General features: G+C 35.4%; 1 protein-coding gene across 1 annotated transcript in view; it reads left to right on the top strand.

Moving 5' to 3' along the window:
- Nucleotides 1-25,035, top strand: part of PLCE1 (phospholipase C epsilon 1) — a 179,522-nt gene that overhangs the window by 60,796 nt on the left and 93,691 nt on the right. Inside the window, exon 5 of the mRNA XM_080403553.1 lies at nucleotides 24,745-25,033. Within this exon, the coding sequence (XP_080259679.1) occupies nucleotides 24,745-25,033 (289 nt within the window). The remainder of the gene's footprint in view (nucleotides 1-24,744; nucleotides 25,034-25,035) is intronic.

Below are 25,035 nucleotides of genomic sequence, written 5' to 3'. Positions count from 1 at the left end.
AATTTATTTTTCAACATTCCAAGATAAATAATGTTTAAAACTCCAGAAGAACAAGTGTTCACATTATTTGCAAAAATTACAGTTGAAATGTTTTTGCACTGTAGTATAACAGCTTCTTTCTGAACTAAGAAGCTTTGGAACTTTCCCTTGTTGAATATTTCATGAAGGAGCAGCATGTAAAAGCTCAGCCCCCTTCTAACTGTTTCACTGGTCAGGAAGCACATATTCAGTGGAGCACTGCTAAAATGGCTACAGGTTTATACCTCTTCACATGGTCCTGTATTCTCTCAGAAGCATATGTATGCTACATTGGGAGTAAATTATCGGGGTTGTGCTGTGCATCTTACTGCATCAAATTTATACTATGTATCAAACTTATAAAACATTTTATATAATTATTTACCCTCAAAAAACACACAGCACTTCAAAAGGTTCAACGAATACTGGTGTCTAAAGTTGCTTTGAAAAGATCCTTTCCTGTCAATTTTTTAAGCATTTTCCACATACTGCTGTTGTCTTCCCATGAAATTCTGAATGACTTCTACCATATTATATTAACAAAATTTTCCCAAACTGATAAGAGTGATGGTCAGCCAAAGGAGAAACATAAGTGAATTCTGGCCCAAAACAGGCCAAGGGGCTGTGTGTAGATATGTTTTCCTAATGTTTGGTGGGGAGGGGAAGTGTTTTTATGGTATTTAAAAAGTATTCAAGGTTCCCTTCAGGCAATTTGTGGTGAAGCCCTCCTCCACTTCCTTTGAAAGACTGGGCAGAAATTCTGTTTTCATTTCCAACTTAAGAGCACAGTTAGGGAGGCAGGTCTTTTTCCACTCTATGGAACCAAGCAGAAGAGTTAGGTCTTTCACAGGTTTTATCATGTCATGTAGGTCATCTGGTCTAGATCCCACTGTTTATTTAGAATAATTAAGATCCATGATGTATACGTCAAATCTTACTTTTCTGAGATTCCCCCCTGCTTTACCAGCTTGAGAATCCTCACAAAATGCTTTAAAGTTGGGGTTTGGTGTTTTGCTGACTTTCTTCTACAAACCTGACAGAACAATCTTTCCCTGAGGTGAGTTTGCCCATCATGGAGCCAACCTCCCTGGCTTTTTGTGCTTATATGGCTTGAACAGAGAGGGTATTTTCTCTCGGATAGTCTTATGTCATGACAGTTATGTTTATATGAATATAAACAAAAAGAAGATTTACTCTGAGCAAATTATCTGAATAGAAATGATTTATTCGTTTTGCTTTGGTTTTTTGCTTAAAATGTCCTCTGTGTTCACATATATGTATAAAAAACTTATTAAAAATCTGTACTTACGAAAAAGTTGCTCTTGGCAAAATGATGAAAAGAAGCATTTTTTTCACGTAAGGAACAGTGCAAACACTAAATAAGACCGTGTAAAAGAAAAATTTAAAATTAATTCATTTTTTGTTCAGCTTTCACTGCTGTGCCTTTCAAACATGTTTAGGCTTGAAAGTCAAAACGTTTACAAAAAGTTACTCAAGCCTCAATATAGCCTGTCAATTTCAAAAAACATTGCAATATCACTCCTTAAAGTCTTCACTACAGAGTTTTGAATTTTGGATATCAGATTCCTTGTTGGAAAAACCCGAGTGCCCATTTTACTTTCTACTAATTGAATAAGATTTTGGGCAAAGCATTTTTGCTTGTTTGTGCCATTGTCATGGCTATAGAAAACAATTTTCCTACCAGTAGGTGGAATCAGATGAAAATCTTAACTATTATATGCAGCGTGTAGCTGTGTTTTCTGATCTGACCAAAATAAATCATTTGAGTAGCTCCAGTTTTGAAGTTCACAAATAATAGCAGCTTAGTAAAAACCACATACTTGGAGGAATACAAATTAGGTTGAGAGAAAGTTAGCATTTATATTTAAGAATATTATGGCTTTGATACTGGTTCCGTATGTGCACTTTTGGAGAGTACCCTTGGATGGATAAAAAATGTTCTATCACTGTATGCTGTTTTCCACTGTCAGACTGTAAAACTTCCTCCTAGATACCTTCTTATAGTCATGTCCTGGTATTTTTGCATTGTCTGAGTGCAATAAAATCCTGTAAAACTGTAGTAATGGCATGTATTGATTTTGGGGTATAGTTTTCCCTCCTCCTGCGTATTTTGGAAAGTAAGAGAAAAGTTCACCTACCCAGTACTAGTAGAATTTTTCAAAAATCTTTAGAAATTAGGAAATAAACAGGAAAGAAAAATGTTAGGATCTTTAGCGATGGATTTTTCTGGCAAGGCTTTAATGTGGACGTTCTGGTTGATCTTTGTCAGGCAGAAAAAGTACAAGCTAGGCTTCAGTTTGTTTGTCTGAATTAGTCTAAAATGGTCTCCTGAATTTTTGTCTTCCTTCCTTCTTACCAGTAATTTTATGAGCTGGAGAGTTCCCATTTATGTTCTTGGAGGAAATAATTTTTCATGGGAATGTGTTTCTCCTTTCACCAAGAAGAAGCTTTCCAGGGATGGTTGTGATCAAATCATACAGAATATTTGTGACAAAAAGTGTAAGTTACTGTAGTTCAAAACGTAGCTCACACCTTCTCAGTGAAAGGACTGCAGTAGTTAATATATTGCAAATGCATGTCTTGCTACAGACACAAGTTCCAAAATGTCTATGAAGCTAAAGCCCTTTGGCACAGAGCTACACAGACAAATGTAGTGAAAGGTATGTGGGAGAACTTGTTACACCAGAGTTTTTCTGCTTTGGGACAGACTTGACAAGCAGACCAAAGAGGGTATGTTGGGTGTTGTAGGTATGTGCTCTCTCCAGTTCCATTCATACAGAGAACTAAAAAGCTAATGAGATACATATTTAATGATCTGTAGGAAATACAGCTTTTTCTTCCGTGCCATAGCACAATTTTTCTGCTCTTTGAAGTGTCAAAGGAGGTCACTGTGAAATTAAAGCTATTTTAGAATTGACTGGCTCTTAATTAAGAAGTCATATAGTCTTCTGCAGAGATGGTTCTCTTTGGAAGGAGAGCAAAGCTGAGTAATAGTGCACCTTCACCTTTCTGTCAGGAAAATCCTATAGGTGGGGAGAATGTGATCTTCTGCAAAAGCAGGTCACACCATTTATGCCTCGTGCTGGCACAATAAACTCTAAACTGTCATTCCTCAGGCATTTTGCAGTGGTTTGTTTACCTAAAGTTCCTTGACATTATTGAGAAAACATAGCTTTTCTTCTTTGGACTGGAAGAACAGCAAATAACAAAAAAGCTGTTGATGTGGGTTGGAGGGAACAATGTTGTTCATCTGTAGGATTCCACAGATGAGTGGAATCTCTTGTAAATCTTACGCTATTAGTTCCATATGTTGTGGCACTGAAAAATACATGAAAAGTGTATTTGACAGGAAAAAAGCATTTGGTTTTCTTGCTAACCCTGCGCTAAGACAAAGAGAGCAAGGATGTCTTACTGGTGCCTGACTCCTGACTGGTTTAGGCGTATGAACAGTTACCTTGTGTCCTACATCATTGGAACTCCTTGGAGTTCCTGATGAGATCTCAGAAACAGCTCAAGCCTGAAAAGTTAAAGGGACATAGACTTGTCAGCCTCCTTCTCCCAGTCTTTCCTTTTTTTTTTTTTTTTTGTGTGTGTAGGAACTTCAGGGTTCTGTGAATTTAGTTGGTTCAGTAAGCCTGTTGGTGTAGAAAAGAATGTGTTCAGGACCATAGGGGCATGATGATCTTAAATTCAACTGATAGAGAGCATTACCAAACTATAAATGGAATTTAGATAGTGTTTTGTTCTTCTGCACAAATCTAAGTCCCCAAAGAGGAAGGAGAATTTAATTGTTTATCTGCCAGAAGTGCACTTAAATTGTGTTTTAACAAATCTGTTAGATTTTTGTTTTGTTGGGACTGCCAAGAACAGATTGGCTGTCTTGAAGTATTTCTTTGCATAGTGGATCATGCTGCACATTAAAGAAGCTTAAAAGAGTAAAGCAGTTTCTGTGCTAGATGGTATCAGGGTTCACGCTGCTGGGATAATGATGTGGTCATAGGCACTTAGAGTGAAGATTTTATTACGAACTCCAGAAGTTAGGGATTTTCAGTTCAAATTATATCTTTCATTCAGGTATTTTGTACAGATTTTCAAAGGGCACTCTTGCAGCGATTATAAAGTAGTGGCCATGATAGAATGTGAACCTTAGCAGTGTATAATATATAGGTAAAGCTAAAGATTTTAGAGGTGCTTTGCTAAATCCATGGCATGTTTTTAACCCATTATTTATTACTTTAGTTGTGTTTCCTATCAATTACCTTTTTTCAAAACCATTTTCCTATGAATAATTACTGTCGTCTTTAAAATGTCCATAGACTTGTAAATTTCGTTACTTTATGAACTAAATGACTATGGATGTTTACCAACAAACTTCAAATTTATCCTGGAATAAATTCTCTTGTAGTTAAGAAAAGCAATTAAAACTGCATAGCTGGACTTTATTATATTTCCCCTAATTAGCTTAATTCAGAACGGTTGTTATTCCCCTAGTTTACAGTTTAAATAGAAGCTGCCACTGGGACTGGAATGATTCTAGTAAAGATGGGCAGGCATCTTTTCATTAGTATCTCCCATGTGAAAGTGGGGCTACCCATTATAAAGAAAGTGGTTTCAATGAAATGAAAGAACAAATTTGTCATGTAAGATGTTGATTTTTTTAAATATAAGCAGGTAGAACATCTGTAGACATTTCTCTCTGTTTCCAGTAAAATATTTGGCAGGCCGGCTAAGGAAGAATAGCTGGTTTTTGTAACTTGCAGTTGCAAGACGTGTATAATGATAGGGGATTTCTTTGAGGAGCTAATCTGTGCGGCAAACCTCAGCATGGCTGAAGTATATCCAGCATGTGTTCTGTGGGAGAGGTATCTTTAAATATTTATGTGATACATCTCTACCAAAGATTTTTGATTTTGACAGGTGCGGTTCAGCGGAGTTAATCAGTAGCTAGAAAACAGAAAGCAAGAGTGTGTGTAGCTACTGTGTTGTTGTTCTACGTAGAAACACGCTCATTACTGGGCGTAAAGTATGCAAAGAGACTACAGCTATTCATCTCACTGATTACCCACACAGGCTGTCTTTCCAGTGTACTTGTTCTGTTGCCCTTTTGCTCAAACGTCATTGATCAATCCCTATTTCCAAATAATCTAATGAAATCGGTGTATGTGGAAGAGGTGTTTGCCCTGTAATCTCATGCTTGGGATTTCCATGTAAAGACTTTTTGTATAAAGTATTGATACTGTGAAACAGGGTTGTCTTCTAGACACAAATCCTTTACAGGAGAACAGAGCCAGATCGTAGAATATCCTGTGGTCGTGCTTTGTCAAGCAAGGGTAAGACATTTCTTCTGGCTTCCAGCACTTGAAGAAATAAACTGCAAATTGGTATTAGGGAATTTTGGGTACCAAACTAGGTGTTATAGTATCAAGGCAATACCAGAAAATCAGTGATTAAAGACAAATTATTTTTTCTAAAGAACAGTTCTCTGTAGGTAGTTGTTGTATGATATTTCATTATTTTTAATAAAAGTAAAGATTCTGTAGAAAAAGAGATATAATATATTCCAGAAGGTCTTATTCAGCAAAAACATGCATGTGAAATAGTCTTTGCTTCAGTTCTGGAACAGTGAGAAAATTGTAGGCTCTGGCATTACAATACAGTACTTAAAATGGCTTTAATGTACTGATCTTTGTGTGTAATGACAAGATTTTGTGCATTTTTGTAAAATCCTTTTATCAAACTCAGCTGTGTCCTGTTATTTTATATTACTTACTAGGTGACATGTTAAATTTCCTGGTAAGTATTATTAAAACATTTTTTACAGTTTTTTTCAGAAACCATTATATCTACTTTCTGTGGATAGGAGAAGTCATGAACAATGGTCTCTCCGTGGACTCTTTTTCTGTATTTGTTGCTGGCTGTCAATTACTGTAAGGAGACACTGGAGGAAGCTATCAGGTTTTATTGATAGTTTAACGTTTTGCATGTTGTTCACTTTCCCAACACTCTAGCATCAAACTGTAGCATGTCTTTTCATAGCTTTTCTTCTGTGTTAATTTTTCTGTAAATCGTAAGAGAAGGTATTTTAAAGACAGTAAGCGGTAAGTTGTATTATTTAAAATATGTTTACAGAAGATACACAACTGTCACATTTACTTCATGGTTTCTTCTACTCAGTGGCTTTCCTACTTTTATCATTGCTACCTTTATCACACATTTCTTTTTATTTTTTTTCTTCTTCTGCTGTGACTCATTATTCTCACCTATCATTCCTTTTCAGTCAGTGTTTGTACACACATGAAGTTGGTCAAGAACAGTATTTGAGTATAAGCTAGATACTAACAAGGCCCACTTATGAGATAAAGTTACCCAGGTTACCAGGTACGAATTTATTCAATTTTATTTGAAGTGTGACCCACTATAAGGAGTCTTCCTGTGGAGTGTAGGGCACCCAGTGTGCTGTAGTGCTTCCATGGTGGCTCCTTCATCTGTACTTTGAAAGAAAATGGATTTGCAAGGCTGCTTATTTCAGTTCCTGCACTAGGAAAAATCTCATTCATCCCCTTCCAGTTCCTCTGCGGCCCTCTTAAAGTAGCATACAGGCACCCTTGGAATTTTTAGTTTGCAAAAATTACTTGTGAAACAGGCCTTTTCTTTCTCGGTTGTGCCCCCTTGTGAAGAAATATGGTGGGTCAGTAGAAAAAGGCATCTGCAGCAGTGTGCAGCAAACTCAGCAGTATGCTTGGGAACTGTTTCAAGAGGACAGTAATTAGAAGTAATTTTGGTTTTATATTATTCGGCTCAAAGTGGTTTTTTTTCCTATTGATCTGTGTATTTTCTGCAGTAATTTAATTGTATTAGTAGCTTAGAGGTGAGAAATCTAATGTAGGAAGAGTTATTTTACTTACGATGAGTTTACATCATGCCAGTGACATTATTTTCTGTATTTATAAATACATTTTAGAAATCAATTGATTGCTGACATGATAAAATATTTTTTCTATAAATTCATACCAGGAGTCTAAGGAAGTGCTTTCCAATAAATTTAGCATTACATCATTTCATTTGTAGTAATGTAAACACAAACTCCAGTATGTCAGCAAAATTAAATATTAAATATTCCAGATTTTATTATCTATCTGTCTGTGGTTAAACTAAAATGCTTACGGAGTTTTTACAATGAACAGATTTTCACTGACTGTTGAAAAAGTAGACTTGTAGGAGCTACAGAGGTGAGGCAGCACCATGTGAAATGCAGCGGCGGGATTAAGATTTGGCAATGTACTACTTTTCTCTCCAGGCTCTTAGGCAGTCTCTGTAGACGAGAACAGACTGTCATCTTGTATTGCTGAAAGCTAACTTGCAGTTTCTGCTTGTGTCTGTCTGTTTCAATTCCTATACCATTTTGTCATTTTTCCTTCCAGTTGATATGATATGGATATGGTGAAACACAAAGGCAAAAGGTATGGTTCATGTAATATAAAATATAAAAAAGTGTTTCTTACTGCAGGAGTAACAGGAAGGCTTTCCTTCCTCAGAGAGAAGAATGTAGTGCTGCAGAAAAATATATTCTTTGTATATTAAGCAGGATATTTCTTACTGGAGCATGCTTCTTTTTCAGTCAGTACTTACCCTGCAGATGTAAACAATTAGTAATTTCTAGAAGTCTGTGTTGTTTCCTTTTTATTTAAATTAGACGTACTGCATGTGAATGTTTACTAGCTTACTGTATTGAACCGATTGTAAGGGCACTTACAGAATTTTAGTACTTAAAGTTAAAATACTTGGATGAACTTCTGTCTACTTGTTTTCTTAGTTTTGGGTTCTAACTATAAATAAAGTAATATAATTACAGGGTTTTCTTTTCTTACTTTGTTGTTTTGATAAAATACTTAGATACAATTAATGAAGTTGGCATTAAACCTCCCAGTGAATATCTCACTGTTACTGTAAATTGATGAAGAAATATTGCATGTACAGCAAGGATTTGTAGAAAAAGCTTGCTATTTTTTAGTGAAGTATGTTGAAGTCATAAAGTGAATATATAAGATCTGTTTTTTTGACTATTCAGTAAGAATATAAATGAAAGCAAACTCTGTACCTGTCACTTCACCCAGTGTAAGCAATAGAAAAATGTTCCGTAGAAATACAATCAGAATGACATTTTATTATTATGTATGTTTTTATAAATATTGTTTTGTCTTTCTCATCGTACGCATGTGAAATTAAAGTTAGAGGCAGCTCACTACACAATAGTGGTGACAGCGAGAGAATTTTTTCCTTTTCTCAAACATATGTTGTACATTTAAATAGTCAAAAAACCTTGAAAATTGTGTAACGTTCAAGTGTACTGGACTAGTCCTCCAGTAAAGTACTGTGTTTGGGATTTAAACTGTGAACAGTGCTTTTGAATTGATCCAAGCAATTTATTGTGTAGGTTGCTTAATGAGGAATCCAAGTACCTACTTGTAAAAATAACATAATAATGTTATTTTTTTGTAAGTAAGCTCTAATGATTATTAAGTTGTGTTGGTTATACTTAATGAACGCAAACTCTGTATCTCTGTGATAGCTTGTGTTATTTTCACTTAGATAGCAGGAGGAGTTTTACCTCTCTGATGCTTTTGTAGTTCAGTGTTGTAGCTTTACTGTGTTAAAGGCAAATAGGCTGGGAACATTGAAGACCTCAAAGCTCTGTCACAGTAACGAGCCCGAATATCTACTTTTTTTTCTTTGTGCTGCTAGGAAGTGATAAAACAAGAGGTAACTGAAGGCTGATACATTATGAATAGTGTTAAAAGTCACATACACTGTGATAATGTCTGGCAGCATTAGGCTGTGGGTCTTACTTTCCCAGGAGCCGAATAAATGTATAGGAAGATAAAATTTCTGTTTTAAAGTGTGTACACAGTGATAAAAAAGGTGAGCTGTGGGTTATACAGATACAGCATATTATTAAATGACCATATTGATAAGTAGCATGAATGTGAATATGGGCTTTTTCTGATGTACGAGTAAGTCTGGAGGAGTAACACCCCATGAAGAAAGTAAATACAGAGGTAGCCAGTTAGGAGATAAAAGAATGACTACACTAAAATGTTAAACTACAGTCAGACCTTTGTCTGGTACGTATTGAGGTTGCAGAGTTATCAAAACCATCTTAACTTAGTTTATGGAATAGTATTTGTTGCTGTCTTTACTCCTTATTCGCTATTAATCATGGCCTCTCTCAAAATTAATTGGTGTCATTTTTGTATTAGCTACTTTAATAATACTAAACTGGTGCGATTTTATAATTTTGATAAGCGGCTGAAGTTCCATCATTGCTTCATTTTCTGTTTTTATATGGCCTTTGATAGATAAATCTTCATAGGCATTTATAGGCATAGGTCTTTGATAGATAAATCTTCATAGGCATCATAGGCATAGGTTTCGTTATAGAAGACTGTAATAGTACAGTTTGTAGAGTAACTTTTGGAATATACTCAATTTTAAAATAGATTTAAAAGATGGAAATTACTTCTTTTCTCCACCACAGGATTTCCCTTTTCTATGCTAGTATTATAATAGGTTTATATATTTATGTAGATTTGGGGTTTGGTGAAACCTGTGTTATTAAAAGCATATGAAAACTTTACCTTCAATGGGAATAGGTTGTCCTTGATATGTTACTGAGAAAACAAGTGTCTGTAAATTATCACTGCTTGTTTATTCTGTACTATAGTAAAGATCAAGTAGATCTATATAAACTTTATAAAGTACTTTTTAATGTTTTATTTTCCCTGATGCCACCTCAAGTTCTTATTGTAGTACTATTTTGAATAGAAAAGCTTCCTGCTTATTCTCAGAACAACGCTACTGCGACAAAAATGCTCTCTAAAGATCTTAACAGTTTACTTGTCAAGTTTAGAGCATTTGAGGCTTGAGTAAAATGTTATGCTACTGCTGGAGTTTCATGGAAAAATACACTGCTTTCAAGGTTTTTCTGTCCTATTATAATTATTTTTGCTCAGGAGTTAACTGAAACATCCACTACAATTATTCCTCCCTTAAGTGCATGAATATTTTATTTTGTATGTGAAAACGGTGCAGTTAATTCAAAACAAATCTCTACTCAGCTCTCCCAAAGCTAATGAAGGGAACTATTTCTCACTAAGATGAAGCTTTTGAAAAAGTTTAAAAAAAATCCTAAATTGGGCATGTGTAACTATAGATAAATGAGTAAAAGTTTTTGTCAAAACTGTTGTGATGGTATGAAATAAAAGCTTATAATAGGAATCTAAGTTTTATCCTTCATTTTGAGAGGTTAAGCATACACATAGGTCACTTATGCATATAATTCAGTGTAATATAATTGCAATTTATAAAAAATGATAGTACTGAACAGAGTGGCTATGAATTTTGGTAAGAAAGCTGTTGTATATACAAAGAGTAGTTGAAGCTAATGCTAAAGCAAAATAAATCTCATGGATGACTAAACTGTAGTCCCTGGGTCTGTAACAATCCCCAGAGAATAAGGAAAGTTAATTTAAAATATTTTTGTTCTTCTGGTCTTAAGCCAGATGCCTTAAATTCTGAAAATCAAGCCTCAAGTGACATTCCACTCCAGTGGGAAAAGAAAGGAGAACATATACTCTTGTGCTGCAGAATCGTATTTACTCCGTTCACAATTGAAAAGTGTGATTTAAATGTTGAACTAATGCTCTCTCATTCCCACTCCATTGTTTGGCCATTCTGTCTTTCTCACTCTTATTCTCTCTCTTTTAAAGCAAGCATATTTTAAAAACCATCTTCTAACTCTGATGAAGGAATTGGAACTTTTGAAAATTGCAGAACATTAGATTATCGATTTTGTGCATTTTGGGCAAGTAGAACTGAACTGGAAATACAATTAATAAATCATTGTCCTGTGTTTAGATCTTGGAGTTGACTTCCACAACTCCATTTGGAGACAGCAAAATAAACTCAGCAATATTAATGTAAGCATAGTATTACCATCACTTCATCTTTTTAGCAGATTCAGATGAAACTCAAAAACTCTTCCAGTAACAATTACTTTGGTAAATACAGTTTTATTCTACTATAAAGTTGTCTTAATATTAGTATGGCTATTAGTGTGTATTAGGTATCCATTATCAGAGTTGTCATCAAATACAAGTAGTATGTGAAAATTGAATGTACTGTGTGAAACAAAAGAGGAAATTATTTCTTTAGGTCAATCCATTCTATATTACTTGTTCACTCTGTCTCCTTATCTTAAACTTTCCTAAACTTTAGATGCTTTCTGTAGATACAGCATAGTCTTCCTTAGCAGCTAATGACTAGGGAAGACAAATAGTTTGGAAGGTACTACATTACTGGTTCAGGATACCAACATCAGTAGAATTGCTTCATTCTACCATGCTGCATTGTTGTGTTACTTAGGTTTCAGCCAAAAATTTTCTTCTAAAATTTTACAAGATAGTACTTTTTGTGTTTTCGGTATCATTGTGCGGTGTGTTTTGGTTGTTTTTTTTTTAGGATAGTTATTAAATGTTCATTGTGAGCAGTGGTGAATGAAGACTCACTTTTTATCAGTAAAGATTAAATGTGTAATTTAAAAATTACATTTAGAGTATCAATATTCTGCTGTTACTTTGGGCAATGTTCAAAACTTGAATGGTGCATTTTCTATTTCTAGGTAATAAAAAAAAAACCTTAAAGTGGAAAATGCTTCTTTATAGAACAAAGTTATTTTGTTTCATGAAACCATGCTCTGTAGCCTGACTTAAAAGTCTATTAAACAATTCAGTCATGAAAACTCTGAGAATTTCCTGGCCCCTAAGTACTATCCAAAATAATCTTATAATTATTCATGTGACCCTATGAACCCAACAGCTGAAGTACAAGCAAACAAATAGGCATGGATTCAGTGTCTACAAAATTAGAAAATGAGAACTAGATTTCCTGTGCTAAGGAAAATGCTCCAAGTTGCTCTTCTGTTAGCTATATGCCATGGGTAGGATGCATGAATTTTACAGCTGTAGTAATATGCCTACTGATCTTTTACAACAATATCGGTTATAACTGGTTTTAAATGAAAATACTTAGAGATACAGCAAGGTTCTGTTGCACTTTATGTTTATGTAATACTTATGTTTCTGGCTGTAGATATAAACTGTAGACTGTTTCAGATGGATTTGGAAATATCTGCCTTTCAATATAAATCCGCAATGTATGGTACAATAAAATACCAATATGAGTCTCTTTGACGCAAATAATAATAGTGATTGTATAAATATGAAGACAGTTTTATTACATGTACATTGTCTTTGAGCTTTGACACATTTACTCTGAGCTTGAGACCTACATAAGCAATTTGAAGGAGTTGCAGGGATGCAACATCGCACTATGTGAAAACTGAATTAGCCAGTGCAGTGAACTGTAACCCTTACCATTTGTTATTTTTTGACTTCTAATATCAGAGACACAGGAATGGAATAGGCTATATGCTTTCTGAATCAGTTATGTAAGTATACACGTTAAAATGTTTTAAAAGAACAGGTAAAGCCAGAGTGTTGTAGAAATAGTTTTAGCTAACTTTGGCAAATAGGTAGGATTGTAGGATCCCAAACTAAACATGATTTAAGGACTGATAAGTCTTCAACAGACATAATTTTTAGGTTTTCTGTTTGGTTCTTTGTTTTTAAGATGGTCTTTTCTGGCTCTTAAATTTTTTTCTGTACTGTGGGTCACCCCTCAAATCTTACTGTCAATTTTTAGTTCAGAAATATGCAACTAAGCTTATCTTTCAAAGTTGTTTAAATAATCAATTCACATGTGTGGGGATGCAGTTATTTTTAAATGTATGAGTTCCGTGGAAGCCTTGCCTCAGATGGGAAGATTATAGTTGTTAATAAGATACAAAACCGTACAGATTTCTAGCTGTATCTGATGTGTGTGGATTTTTGTTTGTTACTCTAAGACTCACTATTGCTCCACATGTAGAATAATAGTTGAGGAAAAAAAATAATGTGGGAAGGGGTCTGTTGGGTCCTTTGCATTGAATGTTTGACATTCATGTGTCTTGAAACACGCCTGACACGTCAGTGTTTCGGAAATGAAAAAGGTGGAACATGATGCCCATTTAAAACCTTACATGACCTAATTAAAATAATTAATTCATGTTTACCTTTGAAAGTAAGCCTTTAAGGATATATTAAATAGAGTTTTCAGTGGCTTCTGTTAGTATTTCTTACTGGTTTTTACTTGCATTTGGGAAGCTCAGAAATCCATTGTAATAGTAGCATCCCATTACAGTTTGATGTTCCACAGTCATACAATGAAAGGTGACATTTAGAATGAAAATGTGTATCTCTTTTGAATTGAAATTATTCAATCATGGTGCATTTAATATTCTAACATCTGAGTGGTTTGACTGTGAATTATTTCAGTCTGCTTTCTGACATGGAGTTTTAATTCTAATTACTGTCTAATTTAGATAATGTACTTAGCTACAGTAAAACTTCTATCCTCTATTGAAAAGTCAACCTGATAGTCTTTTTCTTGTTTTAAGCACTTTTTATATCATACCTGAGAAATTTTATATGAATAGAACATTTGTTTTTCGTCAGTAAGAGGTATCAAAAGTAATTATTAAAATATATATTAAATTTTAATACGATTATAGAATAAAAGTATGCGTGGAGCATATACTTTTATGTTAAAAACTCAGCAGATCATTTTGAAAGCTGATAACTCAAGAAATTCCAATCCATGTGGTTAGTGTTCAAGAATGTGACCCACATCAGACTAATAAAACTCCGGTCTTCTCAGTAAATAAAGGTGTGTAATAGCCTAGTAGTTATGTTTAGAACAGGTAGTTACTTTTAGAATGAAGTTGAAATAATGCAGATGTTTAGGTAGAGTATATTTAATATGCTGTCTTAGTGACTAAATAAATGATTCATAAATTTGTTGATAAAAGTTTGGAGGAAGTGAATAAGCAGTCATTTAGAAAATAAGAGTACTGACTGCATGAAGAATTGACAAGAGCAGAACAGTTAACTTAGTATTCTGAGCTAAATTTCTGTTAAGTACTAGAAAATGTAGGATTTAAACTGAAGAAGTTAATGAGAACTTAGTAATCGGATGACAACTAATAAGAAAAAAAAATCTTTGCATACAATTTTGTGCCAACAGAAATATAAATAGCTGACCTGGCTGACCAGAAAGTGATATTTTTGGCCTTTTCTGGGTAAGATTACAGAAGTCTCTCTCACTGGCAAGGGCATTGTGTCACGTTCCTGAAAAGTGATGTGAAGAGCATCTATGTAGTGTTTGGTGTCATCCTTTCATTTTCCCCTTAATGAAAACAAAATCTCAAGTAGTTTTGAACAGTCTTGCAAATGACACTTAATTGATGTCTTTTGTCAGCCTCCTTTTTATATCTTAAGATGATTCTTCTTAGTAGTTTTTTGGATCTGAAGTGTATTTCCTGCCATGAGAAGTAACAAGCACTGTTTTACTATTCCTTCTCCACTGGACTGACAATTCTTTAAGAGCAGGACTTAATGGGGATGGAGGTGCTGTGGTAAATTTATATCACACTGCTTTTTCTGTTTTCCAAATCTGTGAAGTCTAGCTTTCCTTTGGTAACGGCTGTTACAATAATGAGTACTGTTACCTTACAGAAATGGGAAATTAGTAAGTAATAGCAGCCAAGTTTTATCAAAAATAAAAATGATGACTTACTGAAAGTTTGGGCCTGCTGTTACTATTTCTGGTCATAAGTCAATCCAACTCTCAAATGTATTTGTTTTTTTAAAACTGTATCATCATTTTGTTGTCACCACAAATGAAAATTTTTCCCTACTGAAGACGTTGGTCATATACCAGAATTGAATGGGGATGGTTGATATAATTTCTGGAGAGTGTTGAGTTACATTTAAGGATTGCCTCTGCGAGACAGTTTGATCCTCATTAAATTCAATTTCTGCTCCTTGAAATGATCTCATTCTTAACAGGATGCAATTAATTTGAAATATTGGCTGATGAGGTAATGCACATTCTGTAATTGCAACTGAAGCTGTAGAAAGTTCACAGAACATGGGTTAATGAATATTAATATTTGGGCACATCTGTGCTTGTTTGCTCTTTTGGCAATCTTCCAGCTGCCATGGATGCTGCTCCCTGCGTTACCAGGGTGAATTAATCTGTTTTCCTGGGTGTCCTCTGCTGCTTTGTGCCATGTTGCCCCATTACGACTTACTGTGTAAAATCTGATACACTGAAAAAATTGCTGTTGCACAAGTGAGCATTATTGCTCTGTAGCATGGGACTCTGTCTTGTGCTCTGTCCTGGCACTGTAAAGATCCACATCTTCCTCATCACTGAAGAAAGCGGGAAAGTTTCAGAAGCCTTTGAGAACAGATATTGCAACAAGGATATTGATGAGACAATTGCTGGAAGGGTGGCCAAAGGGGACAGGTCACTGCAGTGTTTTATCTAAATTGTTAGAACCTGAGGCTCATTTACAGAAAAGCAAAGGAAAACATCTGTGCCTCCCTCAGTGAATGTGACACTAGACATTATTAGAAAAGCTGTGAGTGAATTGGAGTTTGTCATGAGGATGCTAGAACAAGCGTTGACTCCTGCGACAAAGAGATGCCTGAAGACCATTATTCCTTTTCTGTGATGTGTTTTTTCTTCAGATGTGTAAGTGGACTGGACTGACTCCGCTGCATGCATCTCATCTGCCAGTCATACACACCTTGTCCCGGGGAGGGCAACTTCCTTTTGACTCGGTAGATTTATTCCTATTGTAAGGGGAAATGATAGTATATGCTAGCCTGAATCTTAGCGTTGTTGTCCCTGTCCTGCCCTGCCCCCCTTCCCCAGTTTCTGGGGAGCAAGGGCATAACATAGGCTGTTTGCTCCTTTTACTCACTGCCTGCGATAGTAAATCATGCAAGCAGAGATCTTCTTTAAAGATCACAATCTTGTCAAATGCATTGAAAAAAATGTACACAATGCAAACGCACCCACCCACCATTTTATTGTACTTCCTTTCTTTCCTCTTGTACCCATTCGTTCTGTTGACTGCCTTCAAAGCATCCTCAATGCAGAGACAATTAAGTTATTTCTGCCTCAGCTATCTACTCAGAAATCTTTGTCTTTCCTGACTGGTCTGCTGCTGCAGTAAACAAACCTTTTCATTTCTTGTATTCTCAAACTAGTTCCTGGTTTTCTTCTTTATAGTGGCCAAGACAAATGCCACCTGTGAACCACGCCATCCTGAAAATACCTGAACCACCCTATAGTAAATAACTGCATTTGTCAAGTACTGGGCAGAGTTGCAGCAATCTTGATTACTGTGTGCATGTATTTTGAGCAAGGCTTTCTCCCCACACCTCCCAAGACAACAGTATTCCTAGCATGTTACGAGGTGTGTTTCAGATTGTACCTTGGCGCACTGTATTCTCTTTATTTTCTAGGCATTTTTTCAAATACAATCCAGCCTTTCAGCAGACTAGGGATATTTTAAGGAACATTTCCATTACGAAAAGTAGCATCTCAGCAGTAAAGATACTCTCTTTAAGCACCATGTGAAAATACATAGAGCAAGATGTGAGCAAATTTAAGATGTAGAGAATGCTGTTAACCCCTAATGTTCTGAACAGTCTTTGCACAATTACATATATTTCACTGCAAATGTGTGTTTATAGCTCCAGCTTTCTTGCTGATGGTTTGCTACTGCTGTTGTGTTTATCACCTACATATAGATTTTCCGAGGCTATTTGTCATCCTGACATACTGTAGGGGATGGTGACCATGTCACACTGCCAAAACAGTCTTTTACTGCTATTTCTTGAACACAAATGCAAACATGCACCAAATAACTCTTGTTTCAGCAGAAGTTCCTTCAGATGATGACTCCTGTTGGTAAAGCCGTAGGCAGGCTAGATGGCAAGTGCTATGGCTGAAACTGCTGTCAGTTCTGCTTTGCAGGGCAGTCATTGGCTTACAGAGCCAGCTGAAGGGTGACATTCAAATACATCTCCAAAAACTGTTGAGAATGAAGGGTATCATGATATGTAACCCTTTGTTTTGTTTTGTTTTAATCTGGGATGGTTGTTAATACTTTAAGAATGTTGCCTGTTAGCCAAAAAAGATAGATCATGAGATGCTGGGAGAGGATTCGTGGGAATTTTTGAATTTGACCTCAACTTCCAAAGCTGCAGTTGCTTCCAGATAGCTGTGTCCACATTTGCTACAGCACACCTAGGAAGAAACTCTGCAGTGTCGTGTCAAACAAGAAATCAGAGAAGCTTGGGATAGGTAGTGAATCTCACACAAATTTGAGTGAAAGTACAATATACTAAAGCTTGTGGATGACTGTCATTATTCACTTCATCTTGAACAGTAAGTCAGGAATGGAATAAATTAAAAAAAAAAAAAAAAGCCTGAAATTAGCTCAGTTTCTCAAAAGAGTTTCTGAAAGCTTCACCTGTTTACACCTATTAACACCTATTGTTAATGTCAAAAAGACATATCAACAAGTGAACAGAGCTAAGAAATAATCCTGACAGAGCAGACCTTTCTGCTGTTCACAGCATCATCTGTCAAACACAGTAACATCCTTTAGCTATGAACAACCTGCGTAACCGTTTGAGATGTGGGGCTCTGGCATGTCATCTCGAGAATTTTAAGTACATGATAGAAAGACAGCTATGTGCGCTGTTCTAGATATAATGGAAAATCCATTCAGTGTTTAATGTATTTCAGTTCTTATCACTGATATGTAATTGGAAATTGTTACAACAAATTCATATTTTAGGGCATGAATTAAAGATTTTCATCTTCCTGAAAACTGGAAAAGTATACATACTAAACTTGTGGCACCCCATTGTCTGTCTTCTATGAAAGTTGTGTAGGGATGGTCAATCTTTGATTTTTTTTGGTGCAGAATATTTGCAGTGATACACGTTTAAACCCAATACTTGGTCACCTCCAGTCTCTCTTGCTGTTATTTTCTTTATTTTTTTAAACGTAATTTTGTAACTGGAACCCTTGGAATCCATACCATGCATAATAACGTGAAGCTTCTGTCTTGAAACAGATTCACTTCTGTCTTGAAACAGATGGTGTAAAATCGTCAAAAAATATGGTGGATTTATCAATTTGTTTGAAAGAAAAGTGCCTGTGTATATTCTTAATTTTGCCAAAGGTGTGACTTCTTGCAGGGGAAGTTTGAGGTGTGTGTTAACTTGCTGTTCAATATTAAATATTTTTTCTTTCAGGCATGTCTTTCATCTTTTTCTTGCAATTTAATTAAAATATTTTTCAAAATTTTGATTGGTAATTTTAGCAGTAGTGATAGAAATAGGATACAGCCATTTTTGCTGTAGCTTCTAAAGTTTTCTTTTAATTAAAAGAGTATTTTTCCCTTGACATTGCAAAGATCCATCCATGCAGACTCTGATTTCTTGCTGCCACCTTAAACAGGTTTTGCGGTGAATTTCTCTCCAGAGATGCCTGAGCTTTGTGAGAGCAGAGAGAGGAAGCTGATGGAGGAAGCACTGTAACTAGATTCTGTAGTGCTGTAAGCAATAAGCCTGCACAAACAAGTAAGCTTTCTCAGAAATGGGTTCTCTGGCAAACAGTGCTGAGAAACCGATAATTTGTTTGGAGCTATCTTAGGTTGGAAAGCTGCAGTGTTTTTCTGGAGCAGGCGTTAAGAGCACTGTCCAAGTGTCTTTGTACCTGTACTGTTTACTCAGACTAGATAATTGTAAATTAACAGTGGAGAATTGACTGTACAAAATAGTATCATTACAATTTTTATTTTTCCACAGCAGGAATTATTTTTGAAAATACGAAGTAGATTAAAACCAAAGTCAGTAATTATTCTGTATTGGCTTAGAAATCTGTATGAGTTCACATGACCTGATTTTAAATTGCCAGATGAGTGGCAGACCTTTCTTCATAGATTGGTCTGATTTTCAGCATTTCTGCAGATTCCAACTGACATTTATTTGTTCTGACATCTTTGAAAATCAAGTGGTTAGCAATTTATCATTCTTCAGAGACTAATTAAGTGACTGGTTCTCTCATGGTGAACTAGATCAAAGGATAAATGTTAAAAATAATAATGTCCCAAATGGCTTTTGGGTTTGTAGCTAAGAGAAGTGTTCCTTGGGCTATGGCCTCACTCTTGGTTAGACAGACTAATATTGGGTGGTATTTTGAAATTAATTAGATAAACAGTTTTTCAGGTAAGAATGTTAGGAAATGTAATTTATTAATAGAAATTTCATTAGGAAATTTGTTTATTTCCACTACTAAAATAATACCAATTTTTCAAAAGGTATTATCAGTAAGGAGTAGTAGGAGAATGTTCTTTCATTTTTGTTTTTAAAAAAAAACCCCGACCCCACAGTGTCCTTAGAAGAAACTGGCCAGTGACAGGTGCTGGCTCTAGATAGGCAACATCTTTAGTAAAATGCATTTCTCAATCTATTCTGCATTTTTAGTTTAGCAATGATCTTGAAGCGTCATGGGTTAATCAGCATGGGTATGGTCATAACTTGAATAAGATGAATCTGAGAAAATCCAAGATCTTTCAGAAAATGATGTGACTATCGGCATCACCTCTTTTTTTGATTTGATTAAATAAATGCTCTGAAGTGTGATGTTGGAGTGCCATTTTGGAAGACCTAAAACTGAATTATTGACTAACTGTGCATTAATGCCTGATTTGTTTGTTCTGAGCAAATTCTTATTCTGGTTAAGTGTATTTCCTTTTTCAGCTCTGCTCCCTTCCACCCAAATTCACTTCACATACTCCTTTCTTTCTGCCCAAAGTGCTTTTTTCATAGCAGAATGCTCTTGTATTCCATGTCATAGATAATTTAATTCCACTTATGTGGAATGAATGCAGGTAAAAGCAATTGAAACAGTCCTTGATGATGACATCCAAGAGATCACTGTTAGCTTCATTTGCTTGATATTAATGAGGGGTTTCCAGCAGTGCCAAAATGAATAATCACCATCAGAATTTACTCATTTTACTGAATTTTATTTTTTGGAACAGAACAAGTTTGGAAAGAGCAGCATTTCCTGTGATGTTATTAATTGTGTTTAGGCTTGTGTGTTCTGTAAAACTTTTGTGTTTTCAAAGGAGGTATTTGAGTGATCTTCAAGACTTACTGTCCTGGGAGTTATTGTTTGTTAGTATACCATTCTGGCTTACAGGCTTTCAAAATATGCAACAAATTAAGGCTTTGTGTTGCAGGAGTGCTGTACGTGGGCTGTCGGCAGCCCCTCCGTAAGAGAAATCTATAGGTAAACAGCCAGGAAATCAGACTAAAATGCATAGTACCAACCAAACATATGGATGAATACACACCTCTGACTTCCCACTGTTTCATTTTGATCATTTAGGATATGATTGGTGGAGGTTTTCAGACAGAGTTTGGACAGATGCTGGTTAGAACCAACGTGGTGAATTTTTAAAGCCCCATTAGGGCCTATTTTTATAGCATAATAGCAATATGCATTATTTTTTGTGGCTGTTCTTTACAATGAACTTTTTGGGTACACATAGTCTTTATAATAAAGTTAGAAAAATTAAGCTATATTCCTAATAATGGGAATCTTTGGTCTGTGTGCCAAGCAGCTGCTAGATGTTTGACAGTGATAATATGCTCCCAGGTTCTAAGCTAAATACCTGAGGCAGGAAAAAATATGAAAAGAGAAACAAAAGATTAAACAGGAAGAGATACATGACATTTGAAGTAAGAAATGATACATGACATTTGAAGTAAGAAATCAAAACAATTATTTTTATGAACTGCTCTATGCAGTATTTCCAGTACAGCAGCACCCATGAAGTCCAGAATCATTTTTGGGGAATATCTGTCATAAACTGTAGGGCAAAGAATGGCTATGGTGTGTGGGTTTCTGCCACTTTCATGTAGCAAACCTACAGCAGTGTGTGTGGAGAAAATGTCACAATGCAATTCGCAGTTGTGGTGATGATTAAACAGAAGAAGAGATGATTGTAAGGGAAAAATGCGGAATAATTTCAAGGCCAGCATGAGTTACTTGTTCTTACAGTTATTTTTAAGGAATATCTTAACAAAATATGTCTGTTGTCACTGTAAGAAGGTTTTATTGCCTGAAGGTTATCAATAAGTTAACTTGCATATACCATTTCAAGTTACTAGAAGCAAAACTGAGGTTTTTTTTAAAGTAAAAGTTTTGATGATTTATTGCATATGTTATTAAGAGCCGAAAAATCTGTTTTGTTTCAATTTATTTTCCAAATATGGATTTGATTGTAAAACTACAAGGATGGAATTTTGCCTGAATTTAATCTTTAATGCTAATTTTAATTTTTGAGTTGGAGGACGTGTTTTTCTTCTGTAATATTCTGGAAAACTTTCTGTTGCAAGTAATTTTTAATTTCTTTTTACTTACCATTGAAATCTCATTAGAAAAAATAAAAGAAAGTAAAAATCTATCAAAGCCATAGTATACTTCATTGGAGTACTGGTGTATTCATATATGGAGTTACCTGTTTCAGCTCATTTCTTACTTTAGAAGTATTGTGGGGGAAAAAAAGAAACAAAAGTATTAGTATGTGTGCTTTTACTGTCTAAAGTAAATACGGAGGTACTATAATTGCATGTAAATTTTACCATTTACATGTGTGCTCATTACAGTGGTGTAAATAAGAAAGTTCACCCTAAACTCCTCCTTGTAAGCATCAGTTCTTTGCACTACTTGAAAATAAATTTGAAGATGGTTAATATTGTAACACTTTTTAGATCCAGATACTGTCGTCAATTTCTTGTGAGTTACTGCTCAGTATCTAGTATGTGAGGTAACACCACATCATTGAAATCTTCAATTTGATATAGAAAGCAAAAGTGAATGAGAAGCAATACACCCTTGTGAATCATTGGTTTTTGACAGGTAGCTGTCAGTTTAGTGTTGCATTTTACTCTTTTTTTTTTTCTTTTTTTTTTTTTCTCTTTTTTTTTTCTTTTGGTTCAGATGCATTTTTAGTTACAGTAATCATTCTTTGGTAGGGATGTAGATCAATATAACTGGATCTGCCAGGATGAACTGTAAGACCTGGCTTGCAATCAACTTTTTGTCTCCCAGGCAAAATCAAGTTTCACCAATTGTCTGGTGGCGTCTCACTGAAAGGTGATTTCCCCTATCCGTTACCTAAGGGATGTGTTCCTGTTCTGATGGTTTCAATTCTTTTCAGTGGCTGATAAGTATACACATTGTAAGTCTGTATTTTTTGTAACTTCATCTGAGGGCAGCAGAATAACAGGTTCAGAGCTTTAACACATAAAACCAAATAGTATTTGAAAATGTTACGTGAAGCGCAGCCTTTGGAGACAGCTAGTGCCCTGAAGTCTACTTTATACAAAAGAGATTAACACCATTATTCTATGTGTAATCTCTCCAGCAAAACACTGTCGCCTATTTCTGTCAACAAATGATTTCTTTGGTTTGGCAGCTGAAAGAAATTTTAGTTGTGTAGGCAACAGAACATGCCTTTATAAGTTGCAGAACCCAATTTAAAAAATATTTTGGAAGGTAACTGCAGTTTTGAGAAGTTAAATTATTTTCATTAACTAAATATTTTTTTAAACAGGCTAGAAAGACTAATTATGTCTGCTGTGTGTGACACAGTCATGCATAAGGCACGTTCACTGTTTTACAGTACACCTTTTGGAAAGGTGTGTCCTTGCAGACACTTAGCTGATTAAAAGGTCTGCACGTATCCTATCCAGGTAACACATGATCTAAGCATGCATTTTTGACCTGAATAATAGTGGACGTGAGCAGTGTGCTCACTGAGAGTCTTAAGAGTCCATAAAACTGTTGTATACCAAAGAAAACAAGAGGCTGAAGTAAAGGCTTAGTATTCTAGAAGCCTCAATTTTGGGAACTTTGGGAGGCAGGGATAGGGGAGATAGATACCACAGCATTTCACTGTGTAAAGTATCATAGAAGCCATATTTCTAATGGACTCAAGTTATAAAAGTCAGTCAGCATGTGAAAGATTTTTTTTTTAATGTTAATAAATAAGTACTCTTTTTCAAATCATTGAATTACATTACATTACTAGCTGATTTGTACTGTTTTCCCCAATAAATTGTTAATACAAAAAATAAAGCTAAGAAAAGAAACACATTCTTTAATAAATACCACATTGTTTTTGATTTTCTGGTTAATGGCAAAAAATAAATAAGAAGTAAAAAATGTGCCAAATCTTGAATTTAGTAGCTGAATCAAATCAGCTGCCATTCTCAGTTTCCTTACCTGGATGAAGCAATTGCATCACCATTCACAAATTCTGTTTGTAGAGGGTCAGATACCTTGTAGGAGCAGGGCATTTGAACCCTCCTCACTTACATGGCAGGGTAAATGCAGGTCTTAGGGCAGAAGTGGATGTGTGTGCAGATCCCTGTTCTTGCTGGGAGCAGGTTCTCACCTTGGTTACATGGTTGGGCATGTGTGTGTCCTGTGGTGAGGGGGCTTATGCCTCTGAGATGTGCCATGCACAGACTGTCCAAAGAGTTTCTTACCGTTTGACTGAGCACATGTGCTTGCATTGTAGGACTGAATGCGATGTTGATGGATAGCTGTATTCTGTTTATATGTGGGGAAGGATGGCAACTAGAAACAGACCATTAATCATTAAGCCATCAGTTCATTTCTTGTGCACATCTACAACCCCATGAAAATGGTCTCAGCACCTGTCCTGGTAACAGTTATAATGACCTTTCCCTATATTAATTTTTAGTTTGGAAGTTTACACTTTGTAATTACAAAGAACAGATCATTGAAACAAATTATTAATGTCAATCAGTAAGTCAGCGTACAAGAATGCAAAGAATCAAGTCTCTCCTTGTATACTAAAGGAAAAGATTTCTTCCAGATTCTTGCTTTGATCATTAGACTCTTTTAAATAAGCAAACATTACTTAGTTGCTAAGCCACAGACTCAAGTTCATTAGTGTGTTAGCACAAATATTGGAAAAAGAGTACTAAACCAATATTAGATAGAGGACCTGTGCGTAGGCTGGAAGTAATGCAATGAACGTGACACCAGAACGTTTTGAAAGATTGCTCACAGTGATTAAAACCATTTCTGTTTGCAAAAACTCTCCCCACTCAGCAAGAAAAACTGCAAACCCTGAGCAGATCTGTTTTTCTGCTACTGATACTCATAAGACTTTAGTGGAACTACAATAGATTTAATAGTCTTATAAATAATTCTGTGTATATTCTTTATTTTAAATGTTGACCAGATATATTGATTTAGCTGTTTGAGGTTTGTTGGTTTTTTTGGTTTTGTGGGGTTTTTTTGGTGTGTGTTTTCTTTTTTTTTCGTGTGTGTGTGTGTCTAATGGTGATCCTTAGAACTGGTTTTCATTAAAATGCCTTTAACCATGCATTGAAAGCCAGAATGCCATCTTATTTAAATAGCCTGTTTGGGAACCTGACTCAAAATCTTTACAAATCAGTTTTGGGTTCAGAGGTATTTCAGGTTTAATGCATAAATGCAGTGTTCTAAAAGTGCCTATTTGCAGAAGCTGTTGAACTTTACAAGAAGTCATGCTAGTTTGGAATTTTTTGATGTTCAGTTTATTATCTTAAGCAAGTGAACTAATAATTCATGCTTTTGCATTCTTCACAGATCTTCAGTGCAGTGAGAGGAGAAGAAGGAGCAGAAGATATTTTTGAATATTTTCCTCATCTTCTGAGAAAGCTCCCAACATTTGAAACAGACTGTATATGCAGAGGTGATGGTTTTTGTGTAAAACCATGTGTAACAGGTGCTTACTGTCAATATCGTGCCACTTTACAGAGGACTGCACTCTCTAACTATATAACTGGTGCTTTACTAGAAGCAACTACATCCTTAGGAGCAAGAAGTGGTCTTTTAAATATCTTCGGAGGATCAACTGGAAGAACAATGCTTAAAGGT

The sequence above is a fragment of the Falco punctatus genome, assembly GCF_963210335.1.
Source record: "Falco punctatus genome assembly, chromosome: 9".
Lineage (NCBI taxonomy): Eukaryota > Metazoa > Chordata > Aves > Falconiformes > Falconidae > Falco > Falco punctatus.
This window is presented reverse-complemented; position numbering and strand designations above follow the sequence as displayed.